This window comes from Notolepis coatsorum, assembly GCF_963971535.1.
Source record: "Notolepis coatsorum genome assembly, chromosome: 9".
Taxonomy (NCBI): Eukaryota; Metazoa; Chordata; class Actinopteri; order Aulopiformes; family Paralepididae; genus Notolepis; species Notolepis coatsorum.
This window is the reverse complement of record NC_140173.1, coordinates 111946658-111964269: the sequence shown is the minus strand read 5'-3', so window position 1 is coordinate 111964269 and position 17612 is coordinate 111946658. Positions and strand designations below refer to the sequence as shown.

The 17612-nt window shown below is 45.5% G+C and overlaps 1 protein-coding gene across 3 annotated transcripts in view; it reads left to right on the top strand.

Moving 5' to 3' along the window:
* shtn1 (shootin 1) overlaps positions 1-17612 on the top strand; it is a 147290-nt gene that overhangs the window by 36503 nt on the left and 93175 nt on the right. For all 3 annotated transcript variants that reach the window (XM_084321605.1, XM_084321604.1, XM_084321606.1), the window contains exon 4: positions 9914-10008. In XM_084321605.1, the coding sequence (XP_084177731.1) occupies positions 9914-10008 (95 nt within the window). The remainder of the gene's footprint in view (positions 1-9913; positions 10009-17612) is intronic.

The window sequence follows — 17612 nt, the reverse complement described above, 5'->3', positions numbered from 1 at the left end:
AGGGTCTCCCTACAGAGTCTTAACTAAAGGTTTGAATGGGCGGCTGGGTGGCGCAGCGGAGATTGCGCTCGTCACCAATGCAAGAGACTCCGGTCTCGAATCCCGGTGTCAGCATTGCCTCAGGCTTGGGCCAGTCGTCATACTATCTCAATTGGCAGAGGTAGCGGGTGGAAGTCGATGGGTGGGGATTGGACGTTGTGGACAGCGACTCCTACAGGTCGGTTGGGGGATGCCTGCACAGCAGAGACAGGAAGTAGCGGGGGTAGTGTGAGCCTCCCATGCGTTACACCTCGCCACTGAGTCCGCGCTGTCTGGTGAAAAGATGTGACAGGCTGCCTCCTCGTGTACCGGAGGGGACACGTGATGCAAGGCTTCTATCCTCCCTACGACCGACCAGTGGGAGGCATAGTCGAGCAACGTTCAAGACAGGGGAGGGGAGAATTGGAAATACGAAATTGGGATGGGAGAAAAAGTGGATTAAAAAAAATTAAAGGTTTGAATGAAGTGCCTGCCGGTACCTAGTGACCACCTGCTATAAAGACAATGATTTCCTTTCACCTTGGGTGAAGCAAAACATTGAATAAATAATTCTTAACACATTAATTGCCAATAACGAGTATACCATGCGTTGAGTGCCAACAACGAGTAAACTCGTTTTTATGATCGTTATTTCTTTTATTCGCTATTGGCATTCATAATTCATCCAGGAAGCCTCCGGGAGCCAGCTGGACCCTGTCTGATATTGCAACGCCTCAATACCGCCGCCTGGTGGATTTCGGGCGAGTTACACTCTACTCTAAACCGGAAGTGTGGCTCTGTGCATCGGGGAAAAAGCTCCGCCAGAGATATGTTGTTACGTGGATCAATATACACACTCGAGTGCATGGGATCGCTTTCGAGACGCAAGAATCAATATGCTTTCGGCGTTTATTGCGTCATACAAACGGAAAATGGATCTAGCAGATCGACGTCAAATAATTGGAATCTTTTTCCTCCAGTCTCATCAGGCACAGGTAAGAGGAACCTAACGTTATTTCCAGCTCGATTGTCCATGTATTTCATTGCAATCTGTCCGATCAACGTATGGTGTCTTACTAAAGAAAGCCGTTACTGACAATCAAGGAATCATAAACGACCCCCCCCCCCTTTCCTTCACGCATGATGGAGCATAATGTATAGCGATCATATGCATTTGAAAATTGTAATATAGCGTGTATAGCAGGGGTCAGCAACCTTAGGCACAAGTGCCCCCATTGGCACGCGGTATCTTAACCAATGGCACGCTAGCAAGTGTGTAAGAGAGGAACCTTTTTGGAAATGTTATTTATGGTAGTTTGACTGATATACCAGGGATATTTCAGGGTCAGAGCCAATCAGAAGTGTAAGTCTGTTGTTGTTTGCCGAACATTAAACATTGCTGAGTGTTAAACGCCACTTTGAGACCAAACACGAGCAAACTTTAAAGGATGAGGCAGACCAGGCTGAATGTGTCCAGGTATGACAAGCAAGCATCTCATAAATACGGCAGCATTCTTGTATAGCGCTCGTTTATAATTATGAGAGGAAAATGGTTATTAAAACTATTGCTATAAGTTATAAGTTTATTTGGATCCCCATTAGCCACAGCAGTGCTGGGGCTATTCTTCCTGGGGTCCATAACACATAAAATACAGTTACAGACTTATACACTCACAACATTTACATGTCATACAGACAATTAAAACAACAATAAAACCCCTAATCAAATTCATAATACAATACAACAATATATACGCCTTATGAATTCATAATACAATACAATAATACCTACTCATAATTAATTCATAATACAATACAGCATAATATACTATTTAGCTTTTACATACATTATCTATGTTCATATCAGCCAATTATACAATATTTTAAAGGGGAACTATCTTATAAATGGCCTTTTTGAGTGTTTAGCATTGTTTCCTAGCTATGTGAACTTATATTAATATGATCTATGTCTCAAAATTCTCATATTGGCGCATTCTTCCAATTCTCCTCTCACAATATTCACTAGGGCTGGGTGATATGACGATATTATATAAATATCGGGTACAGTTCATTAACGATACACTTTTTTAACGTATAGTGGATATCGTGATGTTTTGCCCAAGAGGATTGTGTCGCGTCAATCTGGTCCACACCCGTTCAAACTTTTGAACAACGCCGCCCCCACACACACTACTGCATCAAAGTTACTACTTATTATTAACAAAGGCATTCGTTTTGTGGCATTAACGTTATATAGTTACACATTCAATAACATCAGCGTATTTACCCAAACATAGCAACGTCCGATGACGACATAGATAGCAAGCGTTACTGTTCATATCTCAGCCCGTGCTGAGTTGTGCGTGCCAATTCTGCGGTCTGTTAATAAAGTTTTCAATCAGACAGATGTATGGAAAGGCTTTTATTATAACATTCGTTGCAATAAAATTATTATGGCTTGTTTAGTCATGCTGCGGTGCGCTGGTAATCACTCGTCGGCCACGGGGAGCTGTTGTTGTCGTTGAGCTGAGCTCTCATCAAAATCAATGCGGACAAAAGCGGAAGTAAAAAACGCATAGCGCTTGCCGATTGGTGCTAAGAACAGCAGGGCGGGTGCAAGCAGTGTGACGTAATTGGCAGACTCGACTGTCAATCAAAATTATTCTGTTGCCGGCTGAATGATTGAATGAATGAAAACGTTATTAACGATTGCAGAATGGGTACAATACAGTACAGTTCAATACAACAACAGTGGACTGGAGGATGAAGACCAGAAACAGACTTTCGGCTTTTTTACATAAGGGTCCTCCATTTTCAATTCATCAAAACATTTAGAGACATACAAATATACAGTAGTTTCATAAAAATGCTAAAATGCTATTGATTGATTGATTGATTGATTGATTGATTTAAAACTTTATTAACATATTGCAGAATGGGTACAGTACAGCTCAATACATACAATTGTTAAGGGGATGCAGACCAGAGAAAGACTTTCGTCTTGTTTACATCAGGGTCCCCCATTTTCAATTAATCATATTTCATATCTAAATCATATAATATCTCATTGCTAAATATATGCAATATATAATTTAATAATCCAATAATCTAAATCTAATATATAATATAAAAATGCTAAATGCATGGGTATTTTATTTTGTCTTTAATGTTAGCTTGCAAACTCAAATACTGTCTTGGTAAGCCTCATAATGAATTGTTTGGGGAAAAAAAGAAAAACATCGTGATGTGTATCGTGTATCGCCGAAAGGTCAGAAAATATCGTGATATCATATTTAGGCCATATCGCCCAGCCCTAATATTCACCCTCACTGAACTGAGTCATTTGAAAATGTGCGCGATATGTGATGTCATAAAGACACCGCTGCATGTTAATGTTCAGGCGGCGGGACCCGGCGCAGTGGTTTAGGAGCCCAGGCTCAAAACGGCTCGAGATCTTGAGGTAGAAAAATGCTGTTTTTGAGGACTTGATTAGAAATACAAAACAATGAATAAAAAAAATATATATATTACAGAGGTGTTCCATAGACTCACAGGAATTGTGTAAAAGTGCCCAAATAGTGAAAGAAATAGTAAAATAGTTCCCCTTTAATAATATATCCCTATCAGACACATGCCTTTTCATCCATATATACCTATCTCTTTATCAGACACATACATTTTCATTTACGTACACACTATCTATTAGGGAATGTCAATTTCTTTGGTTGAAAATGTTGTTTTACCACGATTTTGAAACGGCATTTACTATTCTCCTGCTTAACATGTCTGGGAAGAGAGTTCCATTCCTGCATATCACGGAACATGACAGTTCGCTTCATTGCATTCGACCTCACTTTTGGAAGTGTAAAACCTCGTTTTTATATGCACATTGCCTATATGGATGGAATAGAATTACAGATCTGTTGGAGATAAACATTTTGATGTGGTGTCATAATTAAACTTAATGTTAACTGTTGATATGGCACACTAGTTAACAAAAACATTTAAAAATGGCACTTTGTATCAAAAAGGTTGCTGACCCCTGGTGTATAGGGACGAAATGCCAATCGATAATGTATAATACGCGTCTGGGCCTATAGCGCGCGTTCTAGGAATTACTGCTATACAGTCTAAAAACATACTTATATTCTCGACGGTACAACACGACAATGTATGAATGGAAAAATATAACGTTCCCACATCCTGAACGATAGATACCAGATGTTGAATGGGCCATAGTAATGTCGATATAGCTATAATATTTAAAAAGTTATAGCCCTCAGCGTCATTCTGCACGCACTTCACTTCGTGCACGAGCACTGAATAAAAAATTCCACATATATACATAACCTTACGTTCTATTTCATTATGGTTGCCGCTCAGCGTCATTCTGCACAAGAGGAGCTGAGCGGGAGCCAAAGCTCGACAAATATACCCCGCTGAGGCCCCCCACAACCATCAGACCGGGGAGGACCGAGCCCCCCGACCCTCCCTAATGGAGGGATACCCTCCCTATTGGAGGATGGGAGGGAGACATATCCGACCGTGCGAAGAGGAACTCAAGCAACTCAACGCACAGGGTGAGCAGACCGTGGCTTGACCCCACGACTACGCACACGCACAACCCGCATGCCACCAGGGAATGAACGGAAGGAACAACCCTCGTTACTGCCCCCAAAATCACGGGGTCAAGAGCAAACTCAACCCTGTGGCAAGGCCGTAGCAGCGGAGCTCGAAGGAAGACCCAGACCCACAGAAGGGACTGGATCCCCTGGAAAAAAGGGGGGCCCGGAGAAGTCAATGACGCCAGGCATCAAGACCCCACCAGGTGGTCACTTAGTGACACCGCCCCCCACATCGCCAGCGTATTCGAATAGGGCCCCTCCAAGAGTGGGCCCTTTCCCCCCAATAGTACACCGCCTGGCACACTGACCCTGCAACACAGGCAGTCAGCATGGCCGTAAAGCACTCAAAAAAGGTTAACCAACGGAAGCAGGCAGCGCACCGGGGAAACCAGGCAGCAGGCTGTAGACCTGAGCCTGGAGCACTGCGGACGAGACAGGCGCCAAAGGGGTCAACTGAAAACAGCCCCCCTGGCGGAAGGGGCGTATGCTGGCGTTGAGCACCATGACAAAGCCTCCATCAAAAAAAAACCACCCAGAGGGGTCGAGGCAGAGAAGGCTGACACGATTGGCAGACGTCATGAACGTGCAGGGGCACACTCAACCGGGTAACCCGGGAGTTGACTCTGCTCCAACACACCAGAGAATCAACCACCCTCTCGGTACACAGACAGTGGTTGTTCCTATAACCCCCAAGAAAAAACTCCAAAACACTCCTGCGGGTATACACCAGCTATACCGCAGTACAAGTGTTTCAGTTTCCAAAAAGGGTTATCCCAGGCCTACGGTTTCAACGAAACATTACTTCGGACCGGGCCCGGCGGCTTGGGAAGCACACAGGGTTACCAGAGGAGGTCCAGAAGACCACCCCAACAGCCCCCTCTTCGCCATGCGTGAGAGAGGAGCGAAAGAAAGGAGAACCAGCCCCTTATAATAGTGCCAGGTACAACATGTACCCAACAAAGGGTCTCCATAACGCCTAACCCTGTGACACCCGGGCCGACCCGGCATTTTTCCCCCTGAAAAAAGCCCCAGTCCCTCAGGGTACCAGAACAGCAGATCTGCATCCCCGGCGGACAACGGGTTAACTGACCTGGACCAGCGTGACCAGAACCAGTCCTGTGCCCTAACCACGCCGACATGCCTACTCCAGGAGAAGGGGCAGATATGCGTGTTGATCTTAAAACATGAAAAGAGGGCGCCACCCAGACGGTCCTGTTTATACCGCGCTCGGTGGCCCACCCCAAGGGCGTGAGACCCCTCTACCTATGTTCTGATCTATTCCGTTAACATCCCCCAGATATCAAATCAAATTTATTTATAAGGCCCGACAAGATAAATGCAAATAAATGAAAGAATATGAACGAATATGAACGAGAATGAACGAGAATCCGTCGAGACCCAGTAACAGGCTCTCGGAAGAGGAAAAAAATCCCCCATCCCAGTTGCTTTATAAAAACGCTGTTTTAATAACAAGTAACCAAGGCGTACTAGCCACCCGCATGATTCTTAACAGAAACACCCCGAGCCAGCACTATGTATGCGTCGGGACCCAAAACATATCAATGGACAGTCTAACCAGACCCCACATTGATCCTTCAAGGCGCCTGGGAGAACGACAAGAAGGTTGTCGTGCTTCATATTCTCCACACTTTTTTATTAAAAAGGAAAGAAACACCGACTGACATGAATCCCACGTGACGCAGCCGAGGGTAAAAATTGTTAAAATTTTTACATCCCGTCATCCCCACCATAGAGGAGAGACGGAACTCCTCAGAGAGACTTCCCACGTGAGCCATAGATTGAAAAGTCACGGTAACATTGAGTCATGTGACCAACCGACTCAAGTTACGCGTATATCGAGCGTAGTAGAACAGTAAGTTCTTACGCTCTGCCCCGACAACTTGACAACAACAGACCCTACATACGGGTCTAAACTCACGGAAGTCATCGTCCAATAGCAACGTGCCTAGTGACGTGTGCTATGACGGGGGGAAACCCAAGACTCAAACGCCTGTGATGGGTGCAGAGTCTGGGAAACCCTCCCCCCCCCCCCCCCCCCTCCTTGCCAAGCCGCCTAACAGCTTGGCCCTGACTGAACGAAAAAAGAGTCCAATAAACCCCCAGAAGAGGGAAGGAGGGGCTTATCCGGCACCCCCTCACAAGCCCAACCCTTGCATACGACAACAACAATAGCCATATGATACCTTTAGTAGCAATGCTAATGAATAGCGCAAGCTAATACAATGCACGCTAACCACAGACACATCTGTGAACAGGGTTTATAGCAAGACCAAGTTGTGTGTGTGTGTGAATCCTACACCCGCATCCATGTTGTAAACACAGAAAACATTGATAGAGAGAGAGAGCGGCTGAGCCGCGGTACGTTTTCATACGAGCATTACTGCAAACCAACACAATAGTGTTGCAGCTCAATATCACTGTGTAAGCAACAGAGCACACAACTAACCTCTACCTTTATGTGGAGATTCAGGTCGAGGCAGAAAAAACCCTTTTTCAACCGAGTGTAGGCTGCAGGCCTTGCTTAAGCTCTAACATGAATGTAACATCTAGCCCTCCTATCAACCCATACTAGCGAAAGATTCACACGTTGCAACCCCATCATATGTTTGGTGAATAAACACACAGTTTGTTAACAAAAAATACAGTCCCCCTTTAGAGGGGACTCTTTATTTTCGAACAAAATCATAGAGGGGCCGGGAAGGGAAACAGGGGGGGACCACAGAGGGAAAAAGTCACTGAGTCTTAGCGACGCCTGCCACGAGCCGCTCGGGGCTTCCCACCCCGTGGAGCCCCGGAGGGACGGTAAACGATCGGCGGCTGGTCTTGACGATCCCTACCGTCACCTCCAGGCGTAGATGGGCCGGCTGCAGTGGCGGAGGCGCCCTCTCTCCTCCTGGCCTTCTTCGCTGAAGGTCCAGCAGTGGCGGTGGTGGCAGCGGCGGCCACGGCGGAGGAACCTCGACGACGCGGCGGCCGTCTGACTCCACCGGCAACATCGGGCGGGGGGAAATGAGGCTGGAGCACGGAGCGTTCCTCCTGCATCTCCCTGCAGGTTGAGGTCATCAGCTGCAGTGCCGACCCGAATAATCCAGCCTCGGAGAGGGGTGCCGTCAGAAGGGGAGTCCTCTTCTTCTCCGGCACACGCACCTGCTCCAGCCAAAGGTGGCGCTGGATCAGAGTGGCCAGGGCGCTCACTTTCCCAGCGGCTATAGCCTGCGGCTGAGTCAGATGGGCGAGCTGATCATGCTGTAAATCAGTCAGCTCCGTGCCCCCCGTCAATATCCCGGACATGAATCTCGCCAGCTGCGCAATGTTAGAAGCGGCAGTTAGAGATTGCGTTCCGGTGATAAATTACTGGTCGCTCCAAAATGCCAACCGCCTCGCCGATTTCCCTTGGGGAACCGGCTTCCGTAACGGCTCCCACACCACCTCCGGACAAAGGAGCGCCGCCATCGGCCTATCAAGCCGTGGCACGCCCTCCTTCATGCCGTTTACCAAACCCGCCACCCGCGTGACTTGCACGTAGGCGGGAGTAAGGCCCATGATGTGGGAGACCACCTGGCCCTGACGGACATAGGCCGCCATTGAGGGGAAAAATGTGTAGACAACGTCCACCCCTCTTACCGGGCGACGTTGCCATAGATGACCTATGAGATCATCAGGGACAGGAACAGGCAGTGGCTGCGGCAGCGGCACGCCGTTTGCGACTGCCGCCATGAGCTCGGGAAACAAAGCACGCAGTTCCCCCTGCATACTTTCCTCCTCCAAGCCCGCGTCCCTCACATACAGCAGACTACTGGTCAAGGAGCCACATTCTGATGTGGCTGATAGTAGGGCATCCCGCCGCCGAGTCGGAGGTTCTAACCCAACACCTGCGGACGGGGAACCCCAAGGAGACATCTCACCCCCCTCCAGTGTTACCTGGACAGGCAGGGGACATGTCTCCACCGGGCCTTCAAACAAGAACCCGTCCGCCTCTATCATGTAGTCCTCTGTCTCCATCGAGCATGTAGAGACCGACGCATCCTCATCTGGCTCCAGCAACTCACCAAAACCAGGCCGTTCGCGTCTGCAAGCCACCATCTTGCGACGGGAGCAAGCTGACGCAAAAAGTTTGCGTCTCAAATCCCCCGCAACCAAAGGAGCCGGCCGCCCAACAGCGGACGACTCCCCGGAAGCAGAGGAACCAGAGCCGGAACCAGGCCATCGCACAGGAGACAGCACTGGTGCACCAGCTCCTTGGAGAGGCAAACTACCCATCGGACGCCTACCGGGCGTGGCTGCCGACCACGAGAGAGGCCTCAACCCCGCTCCAAGACGCACGACAGAGGCGGCAATGGAGAACCGCTGGTGAAGAGTGGCGTTGCGAGCGCGACCCTCCGAAGTAGACATTATGACTTAGCTTTTTTCTTTCGAAATATATGAGAGAAGAAAAAATTTAAACACGTCTCAACTTTCTTCAGCTAACAACCTCGTCAAGTGTGGGATCTACCGAAGGCACTTCCTTGTGGTGAAAGTGAAGAAGGAGGCGAGTAGGTGACCACACACCTGCTTATGAAGGTAAGCGGATAGGGGTGTGGCCAGACGAATGTTGGGATGTAAAGGTACATTGTGGAATTTTTTATTCAGTGCTCGTGCACGAAGTGAAGTGCGTGCAGAATGACGCTGAGCGGCAGCCATAATGAAATAGAACTGCGTCAGGTCAAGACTGTGGTTGATTGTGATTGTTCCGTGAAGGAGCTTGTGTTTTCTGTAAAATTTGCTTTTGTTGTCTTAAGGGACCTCTTGATACCTCAACTTCCATAATGGCAGGGTATATTGAACAACCTCCACGCCTAATACTGCACACAACATGCACATAATACTGGATACAACACCTATTGCTCCTTGTCTGTCAGTCTCAAGTCCACATAGTAACCATGAGGTCAACATTTAGAGGTAATTGACCATATCCACATGGCGGCCATATTGCTCAGGGTGGAAACGAATCCCAACCTTAGCATAACATAAGAGCAAAATGGCCGGCGTGTGAATATGGTCAACGGTATTGTTTTTTATCGTATTTTTTAATGCATTGGTTTTATATTCATTTTATCCTCTCCCTCTCTGTCTGTCTGTCTGTCTGTCTCTCCATCTCTCCCTCTCTCTCTCTCTCTCTCTCTCTCTCTCTCTCTCTCTCTCTCTCTCTCTCGCTCTCTCTCTCTCTCTCTCTCTCTCCCTCTCCCTTTCCCTCTCTTTTCTTCTCATAGTTTCTCACAGGGTCATTGAAGAGGTCAACGCCATTCAGGAGAACTTAGAGATTGAAAGGACTTGTAGACAGAGTGTTGAAGCCCTGGCCTCCAAGGTACTGTTGATCCAACAAGATAATTTATTCAATACTGTCCAAACATAACAGGCAAAGGAGGATTATGTGAAGCATAACAATGAGATATTAATTCGAAAAGTTTTGAGTGTTGAGTTAGAATAAACTTTGCAAATGTAATACAACTAAAGTTGAAAATAAAGGAATATCTTATCTTAACTTAAGCTTTAGCGACATTCCAGTCATAATTCATGTAATTGTCATCTCAACAACACAAACTCTTGTCTTACACCATCACCTTGTCTCCCCCACCACCCCCCCATACTGATTCTTTTTTTGTCAGACAACGTTTTCTTGTGTCAGAATTGCTTTTGATTCTTCAAAATATGAGTTGTGATTGAAGGTGGATTTTACAGCCCACTGGTGGCGGAATCATCACTGTAATAATTTCTCATGACATTTTTTAACAAAAGCTCCACGTGGCAGGCAGCATCAGAGAGGCTGGTATAGAGGGGACTCCTCTGTCTCCTGCTTGTTTTAAACAAGACTTAGATGACCAATAGCAATACATAGGACTGTAGTTTAAAGAAAATGATTAAAGTTTGCATTACTTTTATTGAACATTCCTATTATACTGTAGTTATACTGTATTCTACTGTATACCTATTATACATTTGACATATATATATTTTAATCTTTTAAGATAATATATTCCTTTATTGATCCGCTTGGGGAAATGCAGGCATCATAGCAGGTCCAGGGGTTAAAGGAGGCGGTGCCACGGCTTGATAGTCCGATGGCATCTATCCTTTGCCCTGAGATGGTGTTGGAGCCGAAGAAAAAGTCACTTCCCAAGGGGAAGTCGGCTAAGCAGTTGGCTGTCTGGAGTGACCAGGCCTACATCGCCTCGACTCAGAGCCTAGCTGCGACGTCCCTCACTATGGGGGGCGGGGGGGCCCGGATCTGATGTTTGTAGGGGACCTCAGCGGGTACATCTGGGCTCTCCGCTCTGCTCCGCTCTTGTGTTCAAATAGAGCAGAGCGTAAAGCCATATGAAATATAACGAAGGTTATCCTATAACCCTAGTTATATGAATATGGCAAGCGCTCTGCTCTGACTCACTGAGGACTGATGACTCACTGATGTGTCTTCCGTTTCGGCGGTGAAAGACTGGGGAAGGAGCTAGTAGTATGGCCATGACCCCACTTATATGTGAGCGGATGTGGGCGTGGTCAGGCAGGTGTAGGTGCATGCATGTGGTTGAAAGGTTTCATTATAGCATATGATTAAAGGGACAGTTCCAATAGAGCAGAGCGCTCGCCATATTCATATAACTAGGGTTATAGGATAACCTTCGCTCTGCCACTAGACTAAAACTAGACTAGAAACCTCTTGAATCTTGAATCTTGACTAAACCACCCACCCACCCACACAGCAATACTATGATTATGGTTTGTTTTTAATGTTTCACAGTTATGGTTAAGATATGAAGTTAGAGTTATGGTTATTTTAACCTCTTAAATCCGATCGGCCGATACCGGTACGAGATTTATTTCAGGTCATAAATAGATCAATACAGTCCGTATTAGGTAATGTTGCGTTTCTTTTTCAAATGTAGCCAAGAGTAAAGATCCCAACCCTATCAAAACAGCAGTCAAAGTGTATATTTTAAGCACTACGTTTGTTTACCAATGACTTTAACCTCTTAACTCTTTGACTGCCGTGCATCTTGCTTATCTTTACAGCTAGATTGCCAGCTTGATAGTCGTTTCCGCGGTCGTTTCACTATGTTTGCGAAGCTGTGTGTGTGTTCTGTATTATAGCTGTGGAGACATGGTGTGGCTCATTTTGACAGACATTACTTGTAGTGCAACATGGGAGAAATAGCTTGTTTCTACTCGCTGTAGTTTGTAGTTTATTACACGCTAAACATCGCGCATTTCCAAGAAAATCCAGTATTTTTTCATAGATTGCGAGATAAAACGCGTTATGTGCAATAAGCCCAAACTGTTCTGGTTGATCCCCTGAAACCCCAAATACTCCCAGATCAAAGGTATATGACATGTATATATGTACCTTCACAAAATCATCAAGGGGGGGGGGGGGGGGGGGGGTCGTTTTAACTCAAAACTGATTGTGTTTGCTGAGCATGTTTTTCGTCCGGTGAAACACAGAACTGTGATTGTTAGAAAAACACGTTTCAGATTTGGTAAAATAGACAGAATGTAGTAATGTACCTTACCTTAGCCAGAAGGTATTCCAAGAAGAAGAATTCCAAGTGATCGCATCGCCATCGCGATTACCAGTGTATATCTATTCACGTTTCGATGGTCAAATACGCTTAGGCAATGGAATTTCGAGGTGATCAATGTGAATTTCTGTTCCAGCAGGAGGAGGGGCCACTACCAAGAAAGAAAAAAAGTGAGGTTGTGTATCAACCCCAAGCCATTGCAGTTCAGACACGGACGATACCGCCACCTGGTGATAGTCGATCGGCATTGCAATTCAAACATATACAAACGAGCCAGGGACGGCTAGAATGATCCGGATAAATGATTTAGAACGGGTAGCAGAGGGAAAAGATCAAAGGATCAAAACCCGAGATATCTCGGGTCTGGCAGCCAACGCATGGCGAGTTAACCCGAGATATCTCGGGTCTGGCCATTAACTCAATCAGCGCCAGACCAGAGGATAGTTGGGTTATCTCGCCAACCGTTCAGCGCCAGACCCGAGTATAGTCAGGTTTTCATCGTTATTTCTTTTATTCTATATTTCTATTCATTTCAGGCACACAGACATCGGGGTTAACATGGGTAATCATGCTGAGATCGCCAAAGTGCAATACCGGCCGCATCCTTCCAGGTGGCAGTATCGAGCACCCTTTGAACCCTTATATCTTGGCCTGTGTTACGTTCAAATCCCTCCGGGCGCAGTTTTTTTTGTCAGGCGAGTCGAGCGGTTATCCCGATCGCATTGAGAAGCGTCAAATGCCCCCGATGCATCTGTTGTGGTGGATTATGTTGGCGACACGATGGACACCAATACTGGGACTCGCGATCAGACAATTGGAATATTCTTTTTGGGGTACCTCCTAGTTAAGGTAAGGACTATATGACATCAATCCTGCTTTGATCTAACCATGATTTCACCTCGATCGCAACGTGTGTGTGTAACATTACTCCACAACATATGCCTTTGGTGACGCTCGAAGCATCAAAACGATAGATAGTTGATGTCAAATGGGCCATAGTATTGTATCCATACTAATATAGAATATAGATATAGCCCTGCAAACACCGCCACTTATTCCTATCTCTTAGAGCGTTGGCGTGGTAGGAACAAAAGATGCTCAAGTCTGTGGCGTCCAAAGAGTTAATGAGTTAAGCCCTAGCCATATTTTCAGAAAATATGTGGGTGGTCATGCCTGCATCTATTGTGCAATAATACAATAACAAAATAATAAAATAGACATAGAAAAACACAGGTAAGACACAAGATGTGCATGATAAAAATAGACATGAGAAACTGGTTCCTATGTACACTACTATACAATATACAATTTTAACTCCGTAATTTTTATACTTAATGTATCTAAACTATACTATACAATACCTCATTCCTTTAAAGTGACTTTTCCATTATTTAAAGTGACGTTTTGTTTAAAGTGATTGTTTAAAGCGGTTGCCGCATGAGTGTTGTGTGTGTGCTCATATGTACTTGTGAGTGGATAGTTCAGTGTTCATTGTTCTGATGGCCTGGGGGAAGAAGCTGAGCCGGAGTCTCTCTGTTCTCGTAGCGTTTGTACGTAGGCGCTTGCCTGACTGCAGTAGCTTGAACAGGCTGTTGTTGGGGTGGTGGGGGTCTTTCATTATTCTGCATACATAAGTAAATGGAAGATTACTTCTACAAGGTCAATTTGCATGTTCTTGGTATCTAGGGACATCTATGGATCTCAGGATATGTATTCCCAGTGTCAGAAATAATGGGCCTCTCTTATATATTTTTCTTATATTTTTTCTGTCTGTTACTGTCCATTCATCAACCCGTTCTTAATACGTCCAAATCTGTTCTTATCCAGGTGTGTTGAATGAAGAATCCCACTCATTCTTAAACTGAAATGCGCATTCCCCTTCAATTCATTTGCATACAGACATATATATAAATAAGCATGGCTGGCAGTGCGCAGTCCAGTGCATGCTCCAAGTCAGACTGAATGGCGCATAATGGAGCCTCTCTCTCTCTCTCCCTCTCTCTCTCTCTCTCTCTCTCTCTCTCTCTCTCCTCTCTCTCTCTCTCTCTCTCTCTCTCTCTCTCTCTCTCTCTCTCTACCAAATCCATTGTGAGACAACTGAACGCAGTATCCGCGTCGCATGTAACAAGAGTCTCTCTCTTTTTCTCTCAAATAGCCAAATATTACACTATAAAAACTAACTGGATAGTTGATTTAACTTCATTAGCTGAAATAGTCTAAAATCATTAAGTCTGCTATAAGCGTCAATATGTGACCTCCTAGACCAGGGGTCAGCAACCTTTACTCAAAAGAGCCATTTCCCCCCCTCCCACAAAATAAAATTCCTCTGGAGCCACAAAACCAATTTACCCGTAAAATGAAGATAACACAGTGTATAACATTTTATATATAGTTATCCCCAAGCATACCCCACATTTTGCATAAAACGCCTGACAATTGCATACCCAAAGTAATTTGCGATTTATTATACTTCATACTTATAGCACACAGTTTGTTGCATTAATGGAATTATAAAGCAACAAAAAGAAAATGTTTGACTTTTTATTGCTGTTTTTACCTGTTATAACAAAGGAAAACCTCAAACTCTTATGAAGAGGAGAAAAAGGACTGGCTGTGTAGACCTATTTTTAAATAAAACACAGAAGAGGAGACAAAATACTGGTGTCTGTAGACCGAGTACCCTGAACTATTCAGGTATATTTGAGTCCTTCCCTTATTTGTGGAACATTTATAAAATAAAAAGTAGTCCACTTTGAAAAAAGACTACCATGTGTAGACCTACTTTGAAATAAAACCATGAACTATGCAGCTTTATTTGAGTCCTTCCCTTATTTGTGGAAAATCTATCAAATAAAAAGTAAATTAGCAAATTTCTCACCACATATCAGGCATACAGGTAAGCTTGCAGAGTTAGTCGTGAAAGCAAATTAATCTGTCCACGCTGAATTAAACCCTCTATTTTCCGCAGACTTTCCTTTTTTTGGATTTATCCATGGTTAGCTTACTGGGGGGTCGGAAACTCAAGATTAGCCACTTGCAGACGGCAGGGTGACGTACTGTATATTTTAGTTGATGAAATATTTTAGTTGACTAAATATTTTAGTTGATGAAATATTTTTTCATTTCAGTGTCACAGTATAACATCGATCTCCAAAATAAGAGATAAAAAAAAAGAAGAAAAAAAAATATAATAAATAAAACATTTAAAAAAAATTTGACCAGGGAGCCGCAGCTGATTGGCTAAAGAGCCACATGCTGCTCCGGAGCCGCAGGTTGCAGACCCCTGACCTAGACCCTAATCAGTCAGGCTTCCGGACTGGCCACTCCAAAGAAACGGCCCTCATTGCGGTCACAGAGGCACTTCACTTAGCAAAAGCGAAAGGCCTCTCCTCTGTCCTGATTCTCCTAGATCTATCTGCAGCCTTCGACACAGTCAACCATCAGATCCTCCTCGCGGCGCTCGCAGGAATGGGAGTGGCTGGCTCTGCGCTGACATGGCTGACATCATACCTCAATGACCGCTCCTACCAAGTGTCATGGAGAGGGACCCTGTCGGCCACCCACCCCCTGTGGACGGGTGTCCCCCAGAGCTCGGTCCTAGGACCCCTTCTCTTCTCCCTCTACACTAAATCACTGGCTAACATTATCACGTCTCATGCCTTCTCGTATCATTGTTATGACGATGATACTCAACTCTTCCTCTCCTTCCCTCCCTCAGATATCCACGACCACGTCTCTGAGCGGATCTCGGCCTGTCTGTCCGACATCTCCGCCTGGATGATGACCAACCACCTCAAACTGAACCTAAGCAAAACAGAATTGCTCCACCTGCCGGCCAAATCCTCCCCCCTGACCGACCTTTCCATCACAGTCGAGAATGCAGCTGTGACCGCGTCCCCGACCGCCAAGAACCTTGGTGTTTTCCTCGACGACCAGTTGAACTTCTCCGCTCACATCGCAGCGACAACCAGAACCTGCAGATTCCCCCTGAGCAACGTCAGAAGGATCCGCCCCTTCTTGACAAAAGAAGCCACCCAACTCCTCGTCCCGCCTACCTCCGGTCAATGGTCTCTAACTACACACCCTCAAGACTAGGGTTGGGCATCGTTTGGATTTGAACGCTTCCGGTTCCGATTCCGATTCTCCATATCGATTCCAGAACCGGAAGTTAGGAACCGGTTCCTATTAGAACCGGTTTTCGGTGCCCAACCCTACTCAAGACCCCTACGCTCTGCATCTTCTGGCCGTCTCAGACCCTCTCCTATCCGAGCTCCGGGAGGATCATCAAGGAGAACCTGCCTTTTCTCAGTCCTTGCCCCACAATGGTGGAATGAACTACAAACCCCAGTTAGGACAGCCGAAAACCGTCCAATCTTTCGCTGTTGACTAAAGACGCACTTCTTCAACCATTATCCAAAAAAAAGACAAATCTAACCCTAACTAACCTTACTGTCATGCACTTGTCCTAATAAACTAACCTACACTGTAGCACTCAACACTTTGATGAACATTGTTACTCAGCTGATAGAGTTAACTTGTGCCCTTCCTGATGACTTGTCGTACAGAACGTCTAAGTCGCTTTGCATAAAACCGTCAGCTAAATGACTAAATGTAATGTGTGTGTGTGTATGTGTGTGTGCGTGCGCACGTCCCATTTCTGGTCTTTGGAAATTTTGTGAGGTCAGAGGAGTTTGAGTGTATGCGGTGACAAGTACAATTTACTTTTGAGTGTCCATAATTAACTATTAAAATATCTGCGTTTTAACACTACCACTTTATATATATATACGTTTGATGTTTATTTATTTTTACTGTTTGCATACGAGGTGGTCCGCAAATGTTCTTGATAACAATCTAGTGGTCCGCATAAACAAAACGTTTGGGAACTACATTTTACATTTACATTTAGTGATTTAGCTGACGCTTTTATCCAAAGCGACTTACAAGTTCTGTACGACAGGTCATCAGGAAGGGTACAACTCTATCAGCTGAGTAACAATATTCATCAAAGTGTTGCGTGTTACAGTGTAGGTTAGTTTATTAGGACAAGTGCATGACAGTAAGGTTAGTTAGGGTTCGATTTTTTAAATAAAAAAAAAAAATTATTATTATTTCAGATAATGGTTGAAGAAGTGCATCTTTAGTCGACGGCGAAAGATTGGACGGGATTCGGCTGTCCTAACTGGGGTGGGTAGTTCATTCCACCATCTTTGATGACCCTCCGGGAGCTTGGATAGGAGTAGGTTTGAGGCGGCCAGAAGATGCAGAGCGTAGGGGTCTTGAGGGTGTGTAGTTAGAGACCATTGACCGGAGGTAGGCGGGAGCGGTTCCCTTTGCCGCACGGTATGCTATGTGACCTCCTAGATCAGGGGTCAGCAACCTTTACTCAAAAGAG